The sequence below is a fragment of the Balaenoptera borealis genome, assembly GCF_965194805.1.
Source record: "Balaenoptera borealis genome assembly, contig: HAP1_SCAFFOLD_172, whole genome shotgun sequence".
NCBI classification, from domain to species: domain Eukaryota; kingdom Metazoa; phylum Chordata; class Mammalia; order Artiodactyla; family Balaenopteridae; genus Balaenoptera; species Balaenoptera borealis.
In genome coordinates this window covers 74,720-95,850 of record NW_028123941.1, presented here as the reverse complement: position 1 = coordinate 95,850, position 21,131 = coordinate 74,720, and the positions used below count along the sequence as shown (strand labels likewise).

General features: G+C 44.7%; 1 protein-coding gene and 1 pseudogene across 2 annotated transcripts in view; one reads left to right on the top strand and one right to left on the bottom strand.

The window, feature by feature from the left end:
- LOC309621273 (UBX domain-containing protein 4 pseudogene) overlaps positions 1–11,338 on the bottom strand; it is a 176,061-nt pseudogene extending 164,723 nt beyond the window's left edge. Inside the window, exons 1-2 of the transcript XR_014249415.1 lie at positions 11,293–11,338; positions 8,580–10,368 (exon numbers count right to left, since the gene is read on the bottom strand). The product of XR_014249415.1 is annotated as a UBX domain-containing protein 4 pseudogene (transcript). The remainder of the gene's footprint in view (positions 1–8,579; positions 10,369–11,292) is intronic.
- The window catches only part of LOC309621277 (myosin-13-like), a 29,554-nt gene extending 10,189 nt beyond the window's left edge, over positions 1–19,365 (top strand). Inside the window, exons 3-10 of the mRNA XM_082408847.1 lie at positions 167–244; positions 11,365–11,750; positions 13,576–13,603; positions 14,407–14,518; positions 17,048–17,111; positions 17,203–17,301; positions 17,406–17,509; positions 18,705–19,365. Coding sequence (XP_082264973.1) covers positions 11,741–11,750; positions 13,576–13,603; positions 14,407–14,518; positions 17,048–17,111; positions 17,203–17,301; positions 17,406–17,509; positions 18,705–18,824 — 537 coding nt within the window. The 5' untranslated portion in view covers positions 167–244; positions 11,365–11,740 and the 3' untranslated portion in view covers positions 18,825–19,365. The remainder of the gene's footprint in view (positions 1–166; positions 245–11,364; positions 11,751–13,575; positions 13,604–14,406; positions 14,519–17,047; positions 17,112–17,202; positions 17,302–17,405; positions 17,510–18,704) is intronic.
- The last annotated feature ends 1,766 nt before the right edge of the window (positions 19,366–21,131 follow it).

Here is a 21,131-nt window from a genome sequence, read left to right as displayed (position 1 = left end):
CCCAATTATTTAAAGAGTGATGACTTAACCGAAGGGAAAAATGGAAAATGTATTTCCATCCCACACCATCCACTGTGTACTATTTAAATGTAGCTAAACTTAGAAAAGTACAATTTCTAGATTTATTTAAACTCTTCATAGTTCATTTGTTCTTTGTTTTGTTTAGTTTTGATTTCCGGAATCACTCTCTCAGAAGCCACTTCATTCCTGAAGGACACTAACCATTGCTTTGGAAACCAAGAAGGTAAGAGTCACTTTCATCTTGATTGGGAATACAATAATTGAAATTAGCAAACAGTGTTTTACACATTCTCATTCTTGCCACACTCATAGGAATCTGAAACTGATGAAATTAAAATCCATTACTTAAGTATTTCTAAAGGCAGATTACAAAATATGCAGCTAAGGAAGCAGGTCTTCCCAAATTTGCTCATCACACTAACAGGAATAAAACACACTGCAGAACTTTGACACACAAGCTCCAGGTCAATATACTTAGGTTGGCCCCAAACATGATGTTCGTAGGCTCAAGATTCAGTCTTCACACAAGTCTAACTTTGCTGTTTTTTGAGCAGAGGCCGCACCTGTGAATCCCCTCAGCTGTGTCTTTACTCACAAATGATGCTGAGAGAATAAGGAGAAATGGATTCAAACCTATGTCCACTGTAGTAATAAAAAAAAATTACTCCCCCACCTCAAGATTTGTGTTTATTGGAAGTAATTCTAGATGAATTAGGACCAAGGAAACCAAAGTATAATTAAGTCATGACCACACCATTGCTGACAAGATGCAGTAGATGAGAAGTTCCCAGGAGAGGGCTGAAAGTTGAGAGCAGTGTCATAGTGCACTGACAGCAGTAAGAGGGGTTGGGGAGCACTCAGAAGGTGGTGCTGGAGGTCAGGGAGACTGGGATGGACATCCCCATTGGAAGACCCCTAAAGACAGGAACAGAGGGGATGGTTGGAGGGACACAGCTGTGTAGGGCTGGAAGCAGGTCAAGCTCTCAAAACCAAGAAGCAGATAATTAGGGGACTTTCTGGGGGTAGAGTTTCCAGGGACACCATGAGTCATGCCAAGAGAGTTGGATGAGACCTAACAAGGGAAAGTTTTATCAGCCAAGAATACATGGTTTTAGCCCTGGGTCCCAGAGTACAGTTGTATAAATATGGGGACAAGATCTGACTTAGCAACCGGACGCACACAGCGTGCGTTGAGGGGCTTTGCTTGACAGTGAGTGGTGAGCCATCGGTGTGAGGAGGCTGCCAGAGGGCAGTCACCACCTCGGGCATGACACCTAGGTCAGGAGAGGTGAGGGCACATGCTGATGGAGGACAACATGTGGTCTGGATGTCACACTTAAGAGATTAACAGGAGTGAGCTCACTGTGATGGTAAAGGAGATGCAGAAGCACATCACGGAAGAAACAGATGAAGACAGCACTGGGGCTACTTAGCCTGGAAAAGAAAAAGCTAAGGAGGGACTTCCCTGGAGGTCCAGTGGTTAAGACTTCGCCTTCCAGGCTCAATCCCTGGTCGGGGAGCTAAGATCCTACATGCCTTGCAGCCAAAAAACCAAAACATAAAACAGAAGCAATACTGTAACAAATTCAATAAAGACTTGAAAAATGGTCCACATTTAAAAAAAAAAAAAAAAAAAAAAAAGCAAAGGAGAACCCAGAGCAGCCATCAAATGGGTGAAGAGTTGTCTTGTGGGGAGAAGGTTTGAACTCTTTCTGTTGTTACCAAGAGCCGAAAGGAGGATCAAACATCCTGAAGTCACAGAGAGCCAGATTTCAGTTTAAAGCAAGAAGTATCTTTGGCCTGCAGAAACTACCCCAAATGATTTTCCAAAATTTTCAAAAGGGAAAAAAGTCATCTTGAAGGCATTTGAGTAGGCTGGACAACACATTTGCAAGAATATCGCTGAGACAACTCATGCATCATCTAGGCAGTAAAAGTAGGAGATACTGGATTCTGAGTCATGGTTAGAGCTGTGGGTGGAAGAAGAAAAATCTTCACCTCAACACACGCAGTGACTTGAATCCCAGACGGAAAGTCTTGTTTTTCTAAGAGACCTAAAGGTATAGTTTGGCCATGAGTCATTGTACTCTTTCCCCAACTTCAGACTTCAATCTTATACTACTATCACAAATTTTGCAATACCCATTTAAGACCAGTACTGCTAATTCACTTAATATTTTGATTTACCTTGATTCCTTTTTCTTCTTAGATGTGTTTCTCAAAGTTACCCTATATGCTTGCTATGAAAGTCTGGACCGTCTATCTCAGCATCAGCTGAGACATTTAGATATTCAAAATCTCAAACTCTACTCCAGCTCTGCTGAATCAGAATATCTATTTCAACAAGATTCCCAGTTGGATTCCTATGCCCACCAAGTTTGAGAAACACTGCTTTATATCACTACTATAAACAGATATTTCACTGTCTCTAAGTCGTTAGCACATATTATTCTATTTTATTCTAACTTTCTTCACATTTTCACAAAATATTATCTCTAAACTTGGGATGCATCTTATAATCAATGAAAGGAGTACTGTAATTAGCAGGGTGTTTTCCTTTATTAGTGGGACACAAAATAGGTTATCTTACAATCGATGGCATCTTACATTTTGCTAAAATAAGGTAATAGACTTTAATATAACTATTAAAATTAAGAAATAGTTGCCTAAAATCATTTTGTATTGGACCATTGGGACTATGCCATGGTTTTGGAAAGAGTGGCTTTATAAAAGCAAAATAATGCTCCCAAACATCACTGTGTTTGAGGCCCTTGAGAACAATTCAGTTTCCTCAGTCCCAACCACAGAGATTCTGTTGCAGATGATTTTGATGTGGATCAACTTTCAACACTTTGGGTAGCAGGCTGAACACTAAGTCAAGCTAAATGACATCAGATCATACACTTGCAGCCTGATGAGATTCCCTCACACTATAGTGCAACCATTCTCAAACTGTGGCCCATGGATCCTTGGAGATTCCTAAGAACTTTTCAAGAGGTACATGAGGTCAAAACAATTTTCATAATACCCGGATGCCATGTGCTTTCTTCACTGTGTTGACTTAATGATGCAAAAGCAAGGATAGATAGACAATCTGACACTTTATTACAAATCAAGACATGGCACCAAGCTGTACTAATAGTCATAGTATTCTTCACAGCCATACACTGACAGTGAAAAAGAATTTTTTTTAATTTAAAAAGCCAGCTTCAGGACTTCCCTGGTGGCACAGTGGCTAAGAATCCGCCTGCCAATGCAGGGGAGACGGGTTCGAGCCCTGGTCCGGGAAGATCCCACATGCTGCGGAGCAACTAAGCCCGTGAGCCACAACCACTGAGCCCGTGTGCCACAACTACCGAAGCCCGCATGCCTAGAGCCCATGCTCCGCAACAAGAGAAGCCACCGCAATTAGAAGCCCGCGCTCAGCAACGAAGAGTAGCACTCGCCGCAACTAGAGAAAGCCTGCACGCAGCAACAAAGACCCAACGCAGCCACAAATAAATATAAATAAATAAATATTTTTTTAAAAAAGCCACCTTCATTGAAAAATGACCTAAAATTTGCAGCAATGGAAAGTATTAATTTGACTACATCTCAAATGTATCCACATCTTTATAATATTCTACATGATCAAACAGGAAGTTTATGAAAAGCACTCCTTTTGCACACTGGACTTTGACATTTGTCTCAAGGAAAAACACATGTGCAGTTGTCTGAGTTGCAAGATGAACCAGCCACTTGATTCATGAAGCACCATTTTTACTTGAAAGAATGACTAGCGGACAAACTATTGTTTCTCAGACTTGTATATCTGGCACACAGTTTCTCAAAAAGCAGTGAAGTGTGTTTATCCTTTCAAGGAAAACTACTGACAGTATTTTTTACTAATGATATAGTTGAGTTTTCAAGCAAAACTTAAAACTTTGGAAGACTTGTATCTACTATCATTAGCTTGACAACGTCCTAATATTTGAATTTTCTAATGAGATCAGTACTGATATTAATGATTGTGATTTTTTATACTGTATAATGAAAAGTGCCAATATTTGGAAGTTCTGTATAATTCAGTGAACAATATTTTCCAAATGATCAATGTATGATGTTTACACATGGGTAAAAGTTTCATTCAAAGTTCAACACAGACCAACAGATCATAATGTTTGTTGATATGGTTTCAGATTCCACATTGCAACTAGCCTTTAAGGAACTACCACAGAAACTACCACGTGTCAAGTTTTGGTATAGTATCTAAAAAGAATTTCCACAATTATGTGAAAGGGCAATTAAAATACTCTTTCCTTTTCCAAATTATATATCTGTGAAAGATTTTCTATATCTACTTTAACCAAAAAACAAAAAAACAAAAAAACAAAAAACCATACAGCAACAGACAGAATACAGAAGCAAGCATGAAAACCCATCCATCTTCTACTCAGCAGACATTAAAGTGAGTTGCAAAAATGAAAAACAATGGTACTCTTGCCACTAATTTTTTTGTTTTGGAAAATATAGTCATTTTCATAAAAATATGTCATTAATGTTAACATGCAATGAATTTGATAGGAACTTTAAATGAATTAGATTTTCTCAATTTTGACTTCTAATACCATAAATATTGGTAGATATGACCTGCATAAACCAAACTCACTGGGTTCTCAATGGTTTTTAAGAGTGTGAAGGGGTTCTGAGAAAACAAAGCTTGAGAACTGCTGCTGTCGTAAAACTCACTTAAGCCACAAAAGTAGGGACTATCTTCACAGATGAGGAAACAATATGGATGAATTCTTCCTCTCCACCAGGCAGTAACTGAGAAAATTTAAACCGCATGAAGCCTGCAAGCCAGAGGTCCTCTTTGCGGTGCTATATTGAGTTCCAATCTCTTAACTATGAAAACTTAACCACGAGCACACAGATGGTTCAGCAGAGCCGCTGGCCAAAGTAAACTTGAAATGCAGCTTATCCTGAATAAGATCCAGAGGGAAGCAGTTGCTCCTCTTTCTGTAGGACTAGATCCCCCCAGAGTCTCAAGGAGGGATATTGAAACAACAGTCAGTTACCAATGAAGAGTAATTTCATAAAGTGTAAGATTGAGGGCGGGGGAAGTTCCAAGAGACAACCATAAAATGTTCAATTTTCCCACTTTTAATAGGAAACATAAAAGGCTTTATTCAAAACATATGACCTATTTCTTAAGAGAGATATGGGGATACATGTGTGTAATTGAACTCCATTTTATGGTCACTTACAGAAGAATGTATGGAAAGGAAAACGCAGAGAAAGAAAGGGAGAAGGGGAAGAGTTGTGGGGAAAAGAAGTAGAGGGTCAGGAAGGATACGGGAAGAGGTCCAGAGGGAACAGGAAAAGCAAATGCAGATGAGGAAAGGGAACCAGAAAAGTCACACAACCTGCAGGGGCCTTAGAAATGAGCTAGGCTTGCTTCTTCATTTTAAGTGAAATTAGTGGCCCAAAGAAGTTAACTGGTTTGACCAAGTTCAGTGCCGGGACTTTAAGCCAAATTTTTCTAGCTTCTAAGCAAGGAAAACACATAAAGAGAAGGTCTGTGAAAGGGGATGGTTTGGAAAGAAGTGACGGGGGGGATGAGCGGGAGGGTGGACAGAGAGAGAGAGGCAGAAAGATACATAAACACACCATACGTACATGCTCACACACACACACGCTAAGCAGTGAGTTCTAAAGCAGGTATTTAATTAAACACTGTTTGTCACACCCCGACACTGCTACACATAACTAAAGTTTGGAGACCCCTGCCTTAAGCCCAGTACTTCTCAACTCTACTATGCCTAGAAATCACCTGGAGATCTTGTTAAAGTGCAGATTCTGGTTTTGTAATGCGGCGTGGTTCTGAGATTCTGAATGTCTAACAACTCCTTGGTGATGCTGATGCAACATGTTCAAGGACCACTCTTGGAGTCAGAAGGCCCTACACCAGCAGTTCTCAGAGTGTGGTCCCTGGACCACAATGATGAATTCACCATTAGCTGATGAATGCACCACCAGCATTGCCTAAGAACTTGCTAGAAATGCATATTCTCAGGCCCCATCCCATACCTACTGAATCAGAAGCTCTGGGGGTGAGGCCCAGAAATCCGTGTTTTAACAAGCTGTCCAGGTAATTCTGGTGCATATTAAAGTTTGGAACCATTGCACTAGGCCATAATGTCTCCTATCACCTTGTTGCCTGTAATTGGCTAAACAAGTGTGGCAGTACTTTATGTTCAAGTCATTACTTTTCACTGGGCTATCTGAACTTTCTACTAGGAATTATCAACATTCCAGTAATTCTTTTCAGACACCCTTAAGATTTGGGAATGACACCGAGATCATGAGGCTCAAATGTGATGTGTATTTAAGGAAGTATTTTCTGAGGCCTCCTTTATTAGGCTCAGCTTGGCTTCCTCTAATTGGTTTAGACTTCCACACCTGGAGCTGGACTAAGAGATGTCCCCTCAAACTTTTTTCTTGGAGTAAAATATCTCCTTTAGCTCACCCCCACTTGCCCACTCTAGGCCCCTATACCAGGTCCTGGATTCCTCAGAACGTAGGTTAATCCCAGGAACTTTTGAATCTGGCCCCCTGTCTGAATGGAAATAACAGGATGGAGCTCCCCAAAGCTCCAGATTCAGCAGCCCTGGTCTTCCCAGCCCCTGCAGTCATGAGCTCTGATGCAGAGATGGCCATTTTTGGAGAAGCAGCTCCCTACCTGTGGAAATCAGAGAAGGAGAGAATCGAGGCTCCAAATCGCCCATTTGATTCTAAGAAAGCTTGCTTTGCAGTGGATGATAAGGAATTTTACGTGAAAGGTATGATCCAGAGCAAGGAAAATGACAAAGTCACAGTCGAGACCCTCGACAACCGGGTAAGTGTTGATCTCAGATGTCCTTGCTAACATGGGCATCCCCCTTTGCCTTCGGAGTAGAATAGTAGAAATTGCATGCTGGCCCATAGGAATCTGAAGATAGAAAAAGACTCACATTGATCTACTCTGAGTGAAGTGGCAGGTAAAAACTGCCATGGCACATACCTTTCCTCTGGCTCTTTCCTTCGAGGACTTGGGCTTTGAGAGTTTTTATGATGTTTGCTTTGGAGAAAGGGGAAGGTGGTGGTGGAAGAGTTTGGACTGTTTAAGGGAGAGATTGATACAGATTGCTGCTGGATGGGCGAATATACCAAATAGAACTCTCTAGGCTGCAGAGTGACTTACAGAGGGAGCTCCAGAGGCAATGCCTAATTTAATGCAGAGAATTACAGAGCACCATTCAATTCAATCCTTACTGGACACGCACCATGTCTAGGTCACAGTGTCTATCACTCTGCAAATATGAGCAAATCTCAGTCCCGCTTCCCCAAAGTTTATCATCTAGTGTAGGAATCAAGAGTACATGGTGGGTATGGGGACTTCCCTGGTGGCACAGAGGTTAAGAATCCGCCTGCCGATGCAGGGGACACGGGGTCAATCCCCGGTCCCAGAAGATCCCACATGCCGCGGAGCAAATAAGCCTGTGTGCCACAACTACTGAGCCTGCACTCTAGAGCCCGCGAGCCACAACTACTCAGCCCGTGCGCCACAACTACTGAAGCCCGTGTGCCTAGAGCCTGTGCTCTGCAACAAGAGAAGCCATGACAATGAGAAGACCGTGCACTGCAACGAATAGTAGCCCCCACTCGCCACAACTAGAGAAAAGCCCGTGTGCAGTAAGGAAGACCCAACGCAGCCAAAAATAAATAAATAAAATAATTTTTTAAAAAAAGAGTACGTGGTAGGTATGAATCACAGTTCACAAATTCAAGCATACAAGACAGATGATGATGACGATGATGATGATGATGATTGTTATTATTAAACTTAACCTCTGGTGTCAGCCTCTTTTCACAGGGCCGGAAATAAATTTTCTGGAGTTACTATTGGGGTCCCCTCCCCAGAGCCATGCCACATTTTCAGTAATACCGCATGGGGTGTCACTGCCCCCCTGAAGGATTGCTAAGAAACAAGCCCCAGTTTCTTTTTTTTTTTTTTTGGAAAAGATTTTTTTATCCAGTGTTTAAGTAAGATTAAAAACTACAAGATTTTGCTTGCAGCTGATGAGCAAGAAGAGAAAAGTTAAACCCAAATTATCATCTGATTGGCTAGTTAAAACGCTCTGACTCAAGATCAAATTATTCAGTGACACACCAGTTACTTTGTGTGGGCTGAGGAGTTCTGGAGCAAAACAGCCCTAAACAAAACATATCATCTGAGAGCACAGGGCTAATGGGCATATGAAATACTAAACAAGAAAGCTGACAAAGGGAGGCTGTCGCAGACCTTTTGCTATTTTAGGCTTCTAGCAGTTGCTTACCATATACAAGGACCTAGCAGCCAGTTATTTTATCTCTTGACTTATCTGAGGTTAAACAACTTTAACCCACTAAGCAGGAATAAAGAGACACTTTGTAGATGAGTTGGAAAACATAAAGCAGTCCCACTTCTCCAGTAGAATTTTAGTTGAATTAAATCATAAGAGAAACAATGATTACTGCACATATTGTCCTTGTCACACTGCATCTGTTGAGTAGAATTTCCATTCCAAGTGTTGTTTTCATCTTCACCATCGTCTTGAGTCCTCAATCTGTATATCTTGCCCTCCTTTTTAGAGTCTTCCCCCCGTTTCTCCAGCACTCTTTTTCTGACTGGTTCCCTTTTTTCTGAGTTGCTAGAGGATGCAAGGTTTGAGGATTCCAATGATGCTGCTCTCACCGAGGTCTGTGCAGGAGGAGGATTACTAAATAAGAAGTTGCTAATCAATCTCCAGATGGCAAGGAATGGGTAAAGTACTGTCCCCAAGAATGTCCAAAAGTCGCCACTGGAAGAATGTACCATGGATGCAGTTGGTCTTCCTGCTGGCAACAGTACCACTGAAGCACTTGGGGCAAGTTCCAAATCCAGTAATTTCTTTTTATAATCTTCTTTGGTAAATTCCCTCCTGGGAAACATTGTTGCTAATGAAAAATTACCGTAAGTGTTGCCAACAGTCTGTGCAGCAAACTGCCTTGCTGCTTCTAGAGGAGCATCAGAAGGGAACTGATTTGTGAAGGAAGAACCATCAGGAAGACGGAATTGAATTCTCGCAACACTGCTTCTTTCTGTTGTGGAAGAGTCTCTCTTGACTTCCATTTCTGCCTGTTTGGCCAGCAGGGCAGCAGCTTTAGCAGCTTCTACTTCTTCCTTTGTCTTTGCAAAACGAGCAGCTCTCTCTGCACGGTCCAGTGCAATCTTCTGTTTTATACGCTCTCGAGCTGCCCTATCTTCTGCCTTTTCTCTGTTCCTTTCCTCTAACACTCTTTTTGTTAATTCTTCTTCTTGCTTTCTTTTATAATCCAACATTTCTTTTCCAGTTTTCCTCCTCTCAATTTCCTCCTTAATCTCTCTCTGTTCTTCCTCTTTCCTTTTCTCTTCTCTCTTTTCTTCAAGTTTTTTGGTTAGTCTTTCCACTCTGACGGTGAGCTCCTCTGTAGGTCTCTGATTTGAACATCCACCAGGCTCTGGAGACACAGTGGCCTGGCCTGAAATTTCTCCTGTTGCAGAATCTGACTTTGTATCAGAAGTGGGTGGTGTCTCACAGAGCTCTACATTTCTGGACTGACAGTTTTCAGAAGTGTTGTTCTGATCAAATGAGGTGGATGGAGTAGAGACTGAACTTTCTCACTGGCCACTATTTGCCACTGATATTTCACCTTTTAACGAGTGCATCTGCCGGACTTTGTGGATTCTGGTAACAAGTTCATCTGCAGGAACACTTCCTGCTATTACTTCCAAGGGAATTCCACTGTCTCCAATAAAGAAACTGGATGGAACACACACTACAGGATAGATCTGTGAAAACTGTAGGCAGGCTTCACTTTTGGTATCGATTTTCACAGCAACAAAACTGTTGGAAGATGCTTCTGTCACTTTCTCATCTTCCCAACTTGCAGCCATCTGTGTAGCCTGTTCATCATCACCTGCCACGAACACCACGAAGACCGCGCCGCTCCTCTTGGCCGACGCGATGGCGGCCGGAATGGCGCCCTGGAACCACAGTATCGCTGCCCTCGGCACAGGCGCTCGCTCGGCGTGTTGCCGCCTCGGTCCCGGAGCCGACCCGCCCTCTCCGTCTTTGGGCCCCCGCGGCCCGCCTCCGGCTCCGCACCGGCACGCAGGCCCGTCAGCGGCTCCCAGGACGCGTGCAAGCGCGCAGGCCGAGGCGCGCCCCGCGACGCATGACGCCACGCGTCGCCGTTGGCAGCACGCCCCTATCCTTTGTCTCGTTGGCAAGTCGGTGCGTGCGGGAGCCCGGGAGACCGCAGGCCCTGCAGTCCCGGAAGTGGAAGGAGCGCCCCAGTTTCTGAACCTTCAGGACACACAGATTTTTCCATCTTCCTTATGCTATTTTGGATGTCCCTCTCTCTCTAGTTTAGGGCGGTGGGGCAGAAGGGCTTCCTTTCCTCAAGAGATTTGGTCTATATCAACAAATTTCCTCCCTTTTATCTTTTCGGTAAAACCCTCAAAGCTCTTCTGAGGATTCGGGCTTTTGGAAAACAAACGCTAGAAAGGCTTACAGGCTCTCTCGCTTTTATGCCCTATTTTCTACCTTTCCTGAGTAATGGAGTGCCAGTTGTATGCTTAAAGGGGAGGGAAAACAGAGAGGGGAAAATTAGGTAATAGTCTCAAAATACTGTTCAGGCATGGACCATGCTTCAAGTCCAAATGTTTTAACTATTAGGGCAGCGGTGCAAGGAATTCTGGAAGCCTTGAAAAGACAGGGGAGAGAAGAAACAGGTCATGGAAGAGGTGGCACTTCAGAAGAGCTTTGAAGGTTGCTAGATGTAATTTCAATGTAGATATATTCCAGACAAAGGGACCCACATGAGCAGAGGTATTGAGGTGGAGATTTACAGAATACACTGGAAGAGTTTTTTCCAATCTTCCAAGCTTGATCTCTTTGCAGCACTCATAGCAAATGGGGTAAACAGAGGCAAGCTGCTGTGGCCTTGGCCATCCTGAGTTCCACCTGGCCACCCTGAGGCTGAAGGGCTCTATAACTTTGCACACCTGTAACCCTCTTCTGGCACACAGAATGGCATGCTGACTTGGGGGCATCAGACCAGAATTCGTTATACAGTTTGACCAGTCTTAGATTTATCAAGAACAGTTATTTACGGATCATCTCTGGGCACAGAAATGATCCATAAAGTTAACCACGGTAATGGGGTAATCTCACCACAATATCTCACCATTTTCACCCCACTGGTAGGTCACCACATCGGCTCTCCCACTCATCATGTGATTTTCCTCTCAATATCCAGACACTCACTCCGAACAGTGATCAAGTCTTCCCCATGAACCCTCCCAAATTTGACAAGATCGAGGACATGGCCATGATGACCCACCTACACGAGCCAGGAGTGCTGTACAACCTCAAAGAGCGTTACGCAGCCTGGATGATCTACGTGAGTACCCTTCAACCTCTCTTTATTCCATTTCCTTCTCTTAGTAAAGTCAAGATCCATAGGTTGAATTTTCTGATTTTCTCAGACCTACTCAGGCCTCTTCTGTGTCACCGTCAACACCTACCAGTGGCTGCCGGTGTACAACCCTGAGGTGGTGACGGCCTACAGAGGGAAAAAGCACCAGGAGGCCCCGCCGCACATCTTCTCCATCTCTGACAACGCCTATCAGTTCATGTTGACTGGTGAGTAATTTCTTTAATCCATATTTTAAAAAATAGTTTTAGTGAAGTATTCAAGTCCTTTAACTGCACTGGTTCTTAGTTAATTACTCGAGCCCTTCACAGGCTTTGGTCATCCAAACGGTGCAATGACCAAAGTGACCTCAGTAGATTCAGAGGATGTCAGGATGGAAAACCAGGGGCGCAGTATCTTCCATTACCAGTCACGGTTCTTAAGCCAGAGCTTGGGACTGAAGCCACACTAAGTACATGCTTCTCTGGGGGTGGATGTGAAGCACAAGGAGATGTGCTGCCCCCAACTCCAAAGAAACCCCCAACAGGAGCACACTTGGAAGAGAGACTATATTAGTAGCCACTTAGGAATGCGAAGTTGGAGAAATGGGCACAGCAACTTCCCTTCACCTGTTTTCTCAGGCTCCCTCTTTCTCCTCCTTAAATTTCCAGAATAGCAGATGAAATAGCAGAGATGTGGTAATACTGTCACCCTTGTCATGCCTAACATCACTTCGGTCTGTTCCACTTTCACCTAATTTGACTTGGTGCAGAGAGAAGAAGTAGAAGCAAGCATCTGAGATCTGAAGATGCTTAAAAGTCATCCAGGACAATGTTGCCCAAACTTCAGCCATTCCAATGTCACATTCGCAATCCTGGCCATTTCTGCATATTTAAAATCTTTCCTTATAGTGACTGAAGTTCCGTCCATTTCAAAAAGGAAGAATAGGGAATTCCCTGGCCGTCCAATGGTTAAGACTCTGTGCTTCCACTGCAGGGGACACGGATTCGATACCTGGTCAGGGAACTAAGATCCCACATGCCACGTGGCGTGGCCAAACATAAAAATAAAATAGGAACTGAACAAATCTGCCCTTTGATCTGGAGGAAAACTATTTTTTTAAAAAAGGAAGAATAATATCACTATTAGTATTAGTTTCTTAGGACTGCCGTAACCAAGTACTACACACTGGGTGGCCTAAGCAACAGAAATGCATTGTGTCACAGCTCTGGAGCCTGGAAGTCTGAGATCAAGGTGTCAGCAGGGTTGGTTCCCTCTGAGGGCCGAGAGGGAGAATGTGGTCCAGGCCACTCTCCCAGCTCCCGGTGGTTTGCTGGCCATCCTTGCCATCCCTTGGCTTATAGAATCATCACCTTGATCTGCACTTTCATCTTCACATTGTGTTCTCATCTGTCTCCAAATTTCTCTTTTTATAAGGACACCAGTCATATTGGATTAGGGGCCCACCTACTCCAGTATGACCTCATCTTCACTAATTACATCTGCAATGACCCTATTTCCAAATAAGGTCACATTTTGAGGTACTGGGGGTTAGTTAGGGCCTCAACATATTAGTTTGTTGGGGGGAACACAATTCAACCTATAACACTCTTGTAAATGGAAAACCACGGTCACTGTCCACAAGTAGAAAGTAAAGGTGAAAGAAAAAAGCAATGACAACAAATCAGTGTCCATAAATTCTAATTAGAAGCTGTGGCTTCTTACAAGTTCTAAGTCTGAGACTTGCTTTCTTTGTTGAAAAGGGAGATAAGAAAGTGCTATTGAGGAGGTAAAGATCTGTGAACACGAATAACTTCCACACTGTGGGACTCACCGTTCACTTCCCATGCTGCCCACATTACACATCCAGCATTTGGGAAATCTGCACAAATTGTCTCAAAGAAGATTCGACATGCCCAAATCATCACACCACTAGTTAATGGCAAAGCCAGAACTAGAACTCGTGGGCTCTGTCTACCCCCAATGTTGCCTGATTTGTATATCCTGCCTGTATGTTGTTTGTTTATTCTGTCCTGCTTCCTTCTGCATTTCTAGATCGAGACAACCAGTCCGTCCTCATCGCGTGAGTAACCTGTGTTGTTGCCATGATGACTTGGAAGGGGCTGTCCATTCCTTCTGCTCTCCTTTAGCTCACTTACTTTTTAAAAAAAATTATTTTATTGAAGTATACTTGATTTACAATGTTGTATTAATGTCTGCTGTACAGCAAAGTGATTCAGTTATACACATATATTCCTTTTCATATTCTTTTCCATTTTGTTTTATCACAAGGTATTGAATATAGTTCCCTGTGCAATGCAGTAGGACCTTGTTGGTTATGCATTCTATATCTAATAGTTTGCATCTACTCATCCCAAACTCTCAATCCATTTGTCCTCCATTCCCCCTTTCTTTGGTCCCCTTGGCAATTACAAGTCTGTTCTCTATGTCTGTGTATCTCAATTTATTTTATTTTATTTTACTTTATTATATTTTATTTATTTTTGGGTGCGTCGGGTCTTAGTTGCAGCACTCGGGATCTTTTGTTGGGGTGCACGGGCTCTTCGCTGTGGTGTACAGGCTTCTCTCTAGTTGTGGCAGGCGGGTTTTCTCTTCTCTAGTTGTGGCACACAGGCTCCAGAGTGCGTGGGCTCTGTAGTTGTGGCACGCGGGCACCAGAGCACGTGGGCTCTGTAGTTGTGGCACGTGGGCTCTAATTGAGGCGCGCAAGCTCAGTAGTTATGGCGTGCGGGCTCGGTTGCCCTGCGGCATGTGGGATCTTAGTTCCCTGACCAGGGATTGAACCCGCGTCCCTTGCATTGCAAGGCGGGTTCTTTACCACTGGACCACCAGGGAAGTCCCTCTCACTTACTTTTAAATCAACAGTGGAGAATCCGGGGCTGGGAAGACAGTGAACACCAAGCGTGTGATCCAGTACTTTGCAGCAATCGCGGTCACTGGGGAGAAGAGGAAGGAGCAGCGGCCGGGCAAGATGCAGGTGAGCAGCTTCCTGCACCTGGAAGGCTTGCTGGAATGAGTATAACTGAAACCCCAGGTGAGCCCCAAGTGTCTGCAGGGCTTTGTGCACAGCACGAGGTCCTGCCCCAGGGGGTGTTTACGGGGCAAGGCAGGAAATGGCTCCACCTTGTGGACTCGGGCTCTAGCACCAGCTCCATCAGCAACAGCCGAGGGACCTTGAACAACTCCACATCCTCCTTTGGCGAAGGAATGGTTTAGGCCAGTGGTTCTCAAACTGGAGTGCACGTCAGAATCACCAGGAGGGTTCGTTAACAACGGATTGCTGGTCCCCAGGCCCAGAATTTCTGACTGAAATTCCTGTCTCACATTCAAAATCCTGGCATGTTGCATTTCTGTCATGTTCCCATTGTTCATGCCCTGTCCAGGGATCACACTTTGAGAACCACTGAGCTGGACAGTAGTTTCCAAACAGCTCTGAAGTCAGAAAGGCAAGCAATCATGTGGGGAAGGGGAAAAGGTGAAAACTCTGCTTTCTATAAGTGGATTTCTACGTAATAATTCTCACAAAATATTTTATGCAACTTAAACATTTTTTTGAGAACCACTGTTTCTATCATATGGGTCACTTTCATTGCTCACAGTCTGTTTCTACTTCTGAACCCGAATATCTGTATAAATGGGTCCTGGTGCATGCAGGAACAGAGGTCTATATTTTACAAATCCATAATTTATAATAAAATGTTATCAGAGAAGAAAGGCCATCTGGGAGATTGAGAGGTAGCGGGTAGGGCTCCAACCTGGAATCTGGTGTGGCCAGAAGCCACTTTGATGCTGTGCTAAGACTCCTTCTACGATGGGACCTTGAAGCCTCCTTGGGTGGGGTGGGGATGGGCCTGTGGGTACTCAGCACAACTGTACCTGCCACCAGCCTGAGCTGGGCGACATCTCTCCCTGGGACCTTCCCAGAGCATCCACACTTTTGAGTCACTGGGAAGTTACTTCGGAAGACGTCCAAAGTCCTCTCTTTTCCTCTTCTCACTTATTATTAGGGAACCCTGGAAGACCAGATCATCCAGGCCAACCCCCTCCTGGAGGCCTTTGGAAATGCCCAGACCGTGAGGAATGACAACTCTTTGAGATTCGTTAAGACTCAGTCCAATTGTCAATGACCCCCAGAAAGAAAACCCTCTCCTCCAATGCTGAATATGAAAAATGGCCACATAAACTAGGATATACCTGGCCTTAGTCTACCCCCAAGCGCTTCAGATCAAGCTGCCCAACCGGGATATTCTGATAACCCTTCAAAGAACATTTTGTCTTATTCCCAGCCGAAGGAAGATTTAGCTGTCCTTCCCTAACTAATCAGCATCACCTCAGAGCCTCCTGAAGTCACAAGGATTCAAGATTCAAATTCCACAAGTACAAAATGACTTCTCTATGCTAAAATTGGTCTCTTCAGGTGGAAGCATTTTAAAATACATAAGTCCATTGAACAGTATCCACTGACTTATTAGCCATGAAAACCTTAGTGTGAAGTTAGTTAGCAGATCTGACCTTCTCCAAGTCAGGAGGTGCTGGGAGGAGGGAAAACCTGGTGGAGGCAGCAGAGCTCAAAAATTGGGAAGAAGTTGAAACTGAAGATACTGAAGGATATGTCCCATCCTTCAATGTTTCACTTCGGATTAGCTCAACCAAAGAGGCATTTACTTCCGACACTGGCAAATAAACAAGTATCCAGTCTCCTATCTAATTTCACTGGCCAGTAGAGCAAGTACCCAGAGGCACTTGCATTCAGCAGCTAGAACTCCTGAAGAGCGAACACATAATTCACATAAACCTACACTGGTCCTTCATTAACTCTTCTTAGGCTTCACTCAGAGAATACTGGGAATACTACTGAGGATGTACTACATTCCAGGGTCTGTGGGTGAACAAGCAAGGCAATATTTTTGCCCTCCAATTGGCTCACAGAGTGGTAGCGACCAATTAAGCAGATGATGTAAGAAGGGAGTATACAGACACACATATATACTATATATAATTTCACCCCTCACTCCCCAAGATTGGGGGAACCCAAGTGCTGAGTGGGTCTTTGGGGAGCCAGGAGGCCTGGCCTGGGAGCTAGGTTTGCATGTAGTAAGTAGTAAGGAAAACTGAGGCAAGAAATCTCAGAAGTAACATCCAGAGGCAAAAAAGAAGTCAGATAGTCCAACCAGGTTATCAGTTCAGAGGTGTTACAAAGAGTTTGAGCAGGATAAAGACCAAGGAGACAGTAAGGTATGAGGTGGTCCCAAACAGAGACTTGAGAGGGAGCCTGCAGGCATCCCCAGAGCTGTGGGAACAGGTCCAGGTGCTTTGGGCAGAGCTACCTGAGTCTTGGCTGAGCCGGCGTGGGGACCAGATGCCAAGCAAACAGAGAGGAGGAAGGTCCTCCTGCTTCTGGCATCACCTCCTCCGTGAGCCTACACAGCCCACCCATCCTCAGTAGTAGCTGGCTACAGTACCATAGAAAGAAAATAACTGTGTTTTTCAATCTGTCTTTGGACAGGGGACGTTCATTCGCATTCACTTTGGAGCCACAGGAAAGCTGGTGTCAGCGGACATTGAAACCTGTGAGTCCAAACACTCTATCTGGCACCTTGGCTTTGGCCACAGAGGCATCTCCTGGGGACCCTAAAATCACATCGTTTTTTGTTATCTTAGATCTCTTAGAAAAATCCAGGGTGGCATTTCAGTTATCCCGTGAGAGAGGCTATCATATTTTTTACCAAATCATGTCAAACAAGAAGCCGGAACTTATGGGTAAGTTCCTTGGTTATCATTCTCATCTTCCAAATCGATCACATTGGAAAAAAACTCAGAGTCAGTTGTGCATAAGATGCTAAAGGGATCCTTCTGCTTCACAGACCTGCTTCTCATTTCAACCAACCCCTTTGACTTCCCCTTTGTGAGCCAAGGAGAGGTCACCGTGGCCAGTATTGATGACAGTGAGGAACTGTTGGCCACTGATGTAAGTATTTTGTGTGTTTATTTACTTACGTAAGGAATTGTTGAATTTATGAACTGAGAGGTACCCATGATCTCAGGAGGAAGCTGGGATGCAGGGATGCTCAGTGATTAGACCCAAGAGCTCAGAGAATTAGTACAGATCACACCCCTCCCCCACTTGGTTCCATTTCAGAAGATTCCAGGAAATGGGAATACAGAAAGTTCTCCAAAATAGGCCTTCAGTTCCATTCTCCAGCTTTTGAGAGTAAATGTTTGCATGGATAAGGTCTTTAAAGTTTTTGTTGGAAGTTTTCAGGGTACAAAACCATCTACATGGTTCTTTTAAGAAAATCTAGAAAATACAGAAAAGTCTAAAGCAGGAGAAAACAGTCCCGCTCTGCAGCAGCCGTTCCATTCCTCTGGCTACCTACCACCTCGGGCTCACAGTAGGCACCCACCTCAACACACCTGTCAGGCCTCTGGCCTTTAGCTTTGGGGAGTATCTCCAGGGTCAATAACCATAATATTAACTGAGTGCATTGAGCACTCACGCATGCTAGGAACTGAGAAAAGAGCTTTGCCTCAACAAAACCTCTGGGATCAGCACCACTGCTACCCCCGTTTCATAAAGGTAGAAGCTGAGTCTTAGGAAAAAAACACACGATTTGCACGAAGACAGTTTGTAAACGACGGTCTGAACCCAGATCTGCCCAACCCCAGAACTTGCATTTTTAACCCTAACCCTAAGACCCTGACCCTGACCCTGACCCTAACCCTAACCTCATAGTGTTGCTGACCCTTCCATTGATATAATTGTATGCAATTGAACTTATTCAATAAATCTATTAAACACCTGCCCTCTGCCCAACACCCTCGCAGGTGTTGGAAATGCAATGAAAATACTCCATAAGATGCGCACCTGGTGGGCACATTGTTAACAAAAGGCTTTTACATTTTCACCAGTAGTTTCTCCTTAAGGTCATCACTTGCCAATTAATGACCATGCTGTTTAGGAAGCTCATTAAAAACCCAGGAGTCACGGTTCCCTGCAGGCTCTCCCGTTCTCCCTCGGGCACTCTTCCACCCTCTCTAGGTTTCAGTTTCCAGGAACTCGAGCCTATTGAGAGAGTGAGGAAATAGCTAATCTGGTTTTTGGATGGTAGACCATAAACCAGATTTAAAGAAAAATATGTCATTGCTGGTTTTCATTCAAACAGACAGGTATAATGAAGGAAGGAATCCCTCTGGCCCTCCAGGAGTTGCCTGGGAACCTAGTCTGCGAAATACTTATACATCAAGAGATGGCTCTGAGCTGGAATTCTACAAAAGAAGAGTAGAGCAACCCAGTACAGCTTTATACCCCCTCAGCCGCAGGAGGAGAATGGCTGCAGGCTACTGAAAGCCAGCAGCATTGACAAATTAACTCCCCCCAGCCTTTGCCAAACTACAGTGGTACCTCTGAGTTCTCTGTTTCCTTCTCTATTCTGACTCTTTTCTCAATAAATCCACATTTCTTAATACAGTGTCACAGTGGAAGCAAAACAGACCTTCAATTTTCAGACCTCAATTTATAAAGCAAAGGTTCTAGGGGTTTTGTTTTTAAATTAAAGGACCACATAATTTGAAAATCGTACAGGTTCTAATTCTTCAATTCCAAGACACCAAACACACTGCATGCGGTCCCCATGGAAAGGCCCCTCTCAGCAGAAGCGCCACCGATTCCACAATGAAAGGGCAGCAAGATGCCCTTCTCCCTTCTCTGCTGCCTGGATGGCCCCCATGTTTTTCAATCCATGCCCCCTGGCAAGTTTCTAAGGTGCAATTCTGAGACCCTTCCCTTTCCCATCCCAGCAGGTGGCCAAGGGCCGGCCCGGGCTGGAGACGTACAGGAAGCAGAGCTGGGCCAGCTGGCCAGAGTGGTGTTTGGGGGTTCTCAGCAGGAGAAATCACCATGCAGGATAAATCCCTTGGCCTTGCCATAAGCCAAGGGCAAGTCTCTCAGGGCTACGGGCCCTCTCAGGTTCTCCTTGCAGAGACCTCGCGTGGGGCACTTGGTTACTTGGGAAAACCGCGCGGGAGCGAGCTTTACACCAGCAGATGTTTTGTAAAATTGGACGGGGTAGGCTCGGGCCTGTCCTCAAAGCCTCTACTCAAAGGCGAGCCCTTCCTGCGGCCGCCAGGTTAGGAGGCTCCGCGACTGTGCCGAACAGCTCTGGTGTGAGTTGTGGTTCCCTCCTCCACCCACCCCCACGAGCCCCCGAGGACGCCCCGCGCCAGGTGCGCTCTGGCCGGGACGCCCACTTCCAGGAAAGGCGCGCGGACCGCCGGTGCGCTCAGGTGAGCCGCAGCCAATGCCGAGCAAGACCCGCCCCGCCGGCGCCGCGTCCGCGCGGCACAGCACGGTCTCGGCACTCCGGGCACGGGCGCCTGGGGCCGGGCGTCCCCTCTCCTGCGAGCGCGAGGCAGGAAGCGGCGCCCCTGCGAGGCCGCTAACGATGCCCCGGCGCGCGGGCCCCTGCGGCGCGGAGACCGCTCCAGGCTGGACTCAGCGAGGCCAAGGCCGCCAGGACGAGCGCTTGCCGGGACCCGGCTCGGGCGGCGGAGCTGCAGGCCCCCGCAAACAACCCAGTTTTTTAAATGGAAAAAGGACTTGAAAAGACCCTTCTCCAGATAAGACATACAAATGGTCAACAAACACCTGAAGAGATGTTAAACATCGTTAGTCACGATGGAAATGCACATTAATACCATAACGCCATACCCCTCCACAAACACTAGAAGGCCTATAATCAAGAGAATTAAAAATAACAAATTTTGGCAAAAATGTAGAGACATTGATACAGAGTTTCCCATGGGGAAAATGAATCGGTCCAGGAGATGGATGGTGAGAATATTTGTACAACAGTGTGAATGTAGTTAATGCCACAGAACTGTATACTCAAAATGGTTTAAATGGTAAATGTTACTTTTAATCACAATGAAAAGAATGAATGAAGCACTGATGATACATGTTAGAACATGGATGAACACTGAAAACATTCTAAGTCAAAGAGGTCATGCAGAAAAGGTCACCCAGATCATACTTAGCTCATGTGTTTTAAACCCATAAAGGTTTTGAAAATGAGGGAAAGTCTCAATAATGGTTTCAGAAAAAGAAAACTGGATCAGAATGGGAAAAGACATTTCCATAGAGTTGCGGAGATGGTGAATGTTGAAGTGGGCCCGTGGATAGGATTATAAGGTGGAACCATAAAATTTCGTCTTTGGGTCTTTATGTTCTGGTTCCCTGGGAGAGGACCCCAGTATTGCATAAAACACACTTGAGTAGTTTACGTGAGGTGGTGTATTTTGTACTGCTACTTATAGTTTTTTTATACACTTGAAATTACTGGGGAGTACATTACTTTTCAAAAGAACCAGGTCAAAACCATGCCCAAAAAAAGCAGAGAAGACATCAAACTTCATAATAGAGGCCAAACCTTAACCAGATGCGGTTCACCTAAAGTGGTGACGCTCATCATTCTTGTAGGGTCCACGCGTTATTAACAGGCACCATGGGAAGGTTATATTAGGAGCCACTGTGTCTTGGGTGCTGTGGATGACCTGGTTGTAGTAGAAACAGTGGGATTTCTGAATTCTAGTTT